Source organism: Carlito syrichta, unplaced genomic scaffold (assembly GCF_000164805.1).
Source record: "Carlito syrichta isolate Samal-C Ts95f unplaced genomic scaffold, Tarsius_syrichta-2.0.1 Scaffold117969, whole genome shotgun sequence".
NCBI classification, from domain to species: Eukaryota; Metazoa; Chordata; class Mammalia; order Primates; family Tarsiidae; genus Carlito; species Carlito syrichta.
Window position 1 is genome coordinate 59,902 of NW_007062065.1, and position 3,035 is coordinate 62,936.

The 3,035-nt window shown below is 63.6% G+C and overlaps 1 protein-coding gene across 1 annotated transcript in view; it reads right to left on the minus strand.

Annotated features, from left to right (window-relative positions):
• Nucleotides 1-2,698, minus strand: part of PNPLA7 (patatin like phospholipase domain containing 7) — a gene marked incomplete at its 3' end in the record, with an annotated part of 62,591 nt that extends 59,893 nt beyond the window's left edge. Inside the window, exons 1-4 of the mRNA XM_008047844.1 lie at nucleotides 2,669-2,698; nucleotides 1,081-1,155; nucleotides 870-957; nucleotides 356-435 (exon numbers count right to left, since the gene is read on the minus strand). Of these exons, the coding sequence (XP_008046035.1) occupies nucleotides 356-435; nucleotides 870-957; nucleotides 1,081-1,155; nucleotides 2,669-2,698 (273 nt within the window). The remainder of the gene's footprint in view (nucleotides 1-355; nucleotides 436-869; nucleotides 958-1,080; nucleotides 1,156-2,668) is intronic.
• Between the last annotated feature and the right edge of the window lie 337 nt (nucleotides 2,699-3,035).

The window sequence follows — 3,035 nt, forward strand, 5'->3', positions numbered from 1 at the left end:
TGCACCCACTCTCCAGCGCCCACCTACCCTCCTCCTGACCCACCTCCCTCCTCAGTGCCCACTGTCCATCACAGACCTTCCCAGACCAAGGGAGCCAACGCCTGAGAGGCGAGGAGTATCTCTGGGAAAACATGCTGGGTGCGGCCGGGGGAGTGGACATCACGTGGCAAGACTGACAGCGACCCCGAGCCCCGTGTCCACCAAGGGCTGCTGGGGTGAGGGACCACAGAGGGGGCAGCACACACCAAGGACTGCTGGGATTGAGGGGCTCAGGAGACCCATCGGTGGGAGGGACCGCCCCCAGGGGCTGCTCAGGAGGGACATGCATGCCACCCAGGGCCCACGCGCTAGTCACCTTCCTCATGATCTTCCGGCCGTAGAACATCACTTTGTCTCTCTTCCGGAACCTGTACTGAGGCATGGGCTGCACCTGTCCTGCGAGGGGAGCGGAAAGAAGGCGGCCTGAGCCCCAGCCAGGCACACAAGGGACGGGGCTGCCTGGCTGGGGCTCCAGGGCGGTCTGGGAGGTGCTCCAGGCAAGGAGCAGCGCTGGAGTGCAGGAGCGACTGCTGCACCGGCAGCCTGGGAAGCGCCTGTGCTGGCCGGGCCTCCGCTGGGATGGCACGGGGGAAGGACTGGGCCAGGCCCGCCTCCAACCACGGAGCCTCCGCTCCTCTCACAGCCTCGCTGGGGAGGCGGGCAGAGGAGGCTGAACAGCCTCAGCTCCTAGAACCAACGGGTTCGGCCGGGCCACCGCAGACTTGAGGGCTCCTCCAGCCTCAACACACCCCAAGGACACCTGTACCTCACCACCCTCCTAAGCCCTCATCCCCTCCCCCTGAAGCCAGGGCCCAAGTTGAGGGACTCACGAAACCAGCCAAGTTTTCTGTACACGAGGAAGACGACAACGCCGGCCAGGGCCAGGGCCAGCAGAGCTCCTACGGCAACCCCCATCAGCTGGGCGGGACGGGAGACAGAGCCCGGTCAGCAAGGCCACCCTGAGCCGGCCCCACAGAGCCAAGGGATGGGAAGCAGGGGGCGGCGGCCCAGTCCCGCCCCAGGCAAGGGAGAGGCTGTTACCATCGTGGACGGTGACTGCTCCTCCATGAACTGCAGCCCCCAGGAGTGCAGCGCGGGGCCCAGGCAGAAGCCAGCCTGCGGCAAAGCACACGGTCAGGCTGGGCCAGGTGCACGAAGCACCCACAACCACACCCTGGGCAGGGCAGTGAGAATGGAGATGGTAGCCAGGGAGGAGGTCAGCAGCCCCAGAGCTTTCCAGGAGGAAGTGGTCTCGCCAGCAGGCGCTGAGGTCCCTACCCCGCTGCCAGAAAACACCCGAGAGCATGCTGACTCCCTCGGGCACTGGATGCAGTGGCAGGGGTCCAGAGTCGGCCAGACTCCCCATCTCCAGCGCCCTGGCACACACGTCCCGAGGGAGCAGCCCTAGCCCAGGGTGGCCACCGCGGCTCCCAGGCCCTCTCAGCTCCAGTGGGGCCGTGAGCCGCCAGCCCCAGGGCGCACGGAGCCACACACAGCCCACGGAGCAGCAGCATCCAGCAGCCCCAGAGGCCACCCGGACTTAGAGAACATCCAGTGCCAGCTCACACGCCAAGCAAAGCAGCAGAGAAGGCTCTGTGGGCCTGGGACCCCACTGCCACCTCGGGAGGCATCAAGAGGACTTTAGAAGGCCAGGTCCGTGGGAGAGAGGGAGGAAGGAAGGAAGAGAGGGCGGCCAGAAGCCACTGACTGCCCAGAAGCTGAAGACAACCCAAGTGGAGACCCTGCCAGTCGGGCAACCCCTCTCCGCCCCTGGTCCCCACACCTCCTTCCCAAGTGGCCAGGGCCAGGCAGGGGAGCCACTTGTCGATTCTTCAGGTCTCTACACAATGCCAGGGCCCAAAGCGGCTCCCGCCTTCAGAGCGCCAGGGCCCAGAGGAGGCCGCCTAGGCTGGAGCACCCAAAGAAATCTGAGGGGGCTCTGAGAAGCACCTACAAGGCACCACTCTGCCTCGGGACAGAGTAAGCAAGTGACCCAGAAAACTCAGTCCGTTGGACTCAGCTCAGGAGGCAAAACGTAGGCACTGGGGCTTTCTGCCTCAGAGTCGAGGCCCCCAGCACAAAGCCCCCAGGGCCGTGCCCTTCACTTAAATGTGTCCCTCAGGCTCAGCAACCAACTCCGGGTGGATCATCCAAGGATGGCACCTAACCTACAACACACCCTCCAGGGCAGGGGCACTCAGCCTTTCCAGCTCCCCTGTTGCTTCAACAACGGGCTCGACTTTCTAGCTTGGGAATGAGGGGCCCCGCGATGTGACTACAGACCTATGGCAAAGAAAAAGACCCTCAGCCAAAGCAGGGGACACAGCCTGAGGTCGCCACCTTCACGCGTGACTTTGAGGGGAGACTGTACGGTCACGCTTGTGGCCTTAAGGGAAGGGAAGGCAGAGGCTCAAACAACGGCCACGTAGCGGCCACTTCCCATCCAAGAGAGCACAGCTGTCCAACTGGTGTCATGGCACCAGACCGGGGCCCCAAACTCCTCTCCCGCAATTCTCGGGAAGCCATGGGCCAAAAAGGGAGGCAGGGCAGATGGCAAGAGGACCCTCTCTTGGGCCAGAAATGTCCCCATGGGAAATCCAAGGAGCTCGTTCCTTGCTGGCTCACGTACCTCTGGGCAGACATCTTTCTCTTCCTCCATGGCTGAAAACAGTCAGGGCAGGGGAGAAAAGGAGACACTGAGGTAAACAAGGGCTTGCGTCTCCCAGCTGCAGTTCACACCAGGACAGCTGGGTCTCAGACTTTTTCCCGTCTCCTCTCCAAGTCAAGGTGTGGTTTCGTTCAAAGAAAAACCCCTGCTGAAAAAGCCTGTGCTCCAGAGGACCAGCTGTCTTTGCAGAGCCATTTCCTTCTCCCTGTCAACAGCCCTCACGTGGCCCTCCAGAACCCCCAGGAGCAGCCGGGTTGCTGGGCCCCACGCCAAGCAGGTCTGGGCAGCTCGGCCAGGGCCCTGAACGGCCTCCTGGGAGCCGCTGGCC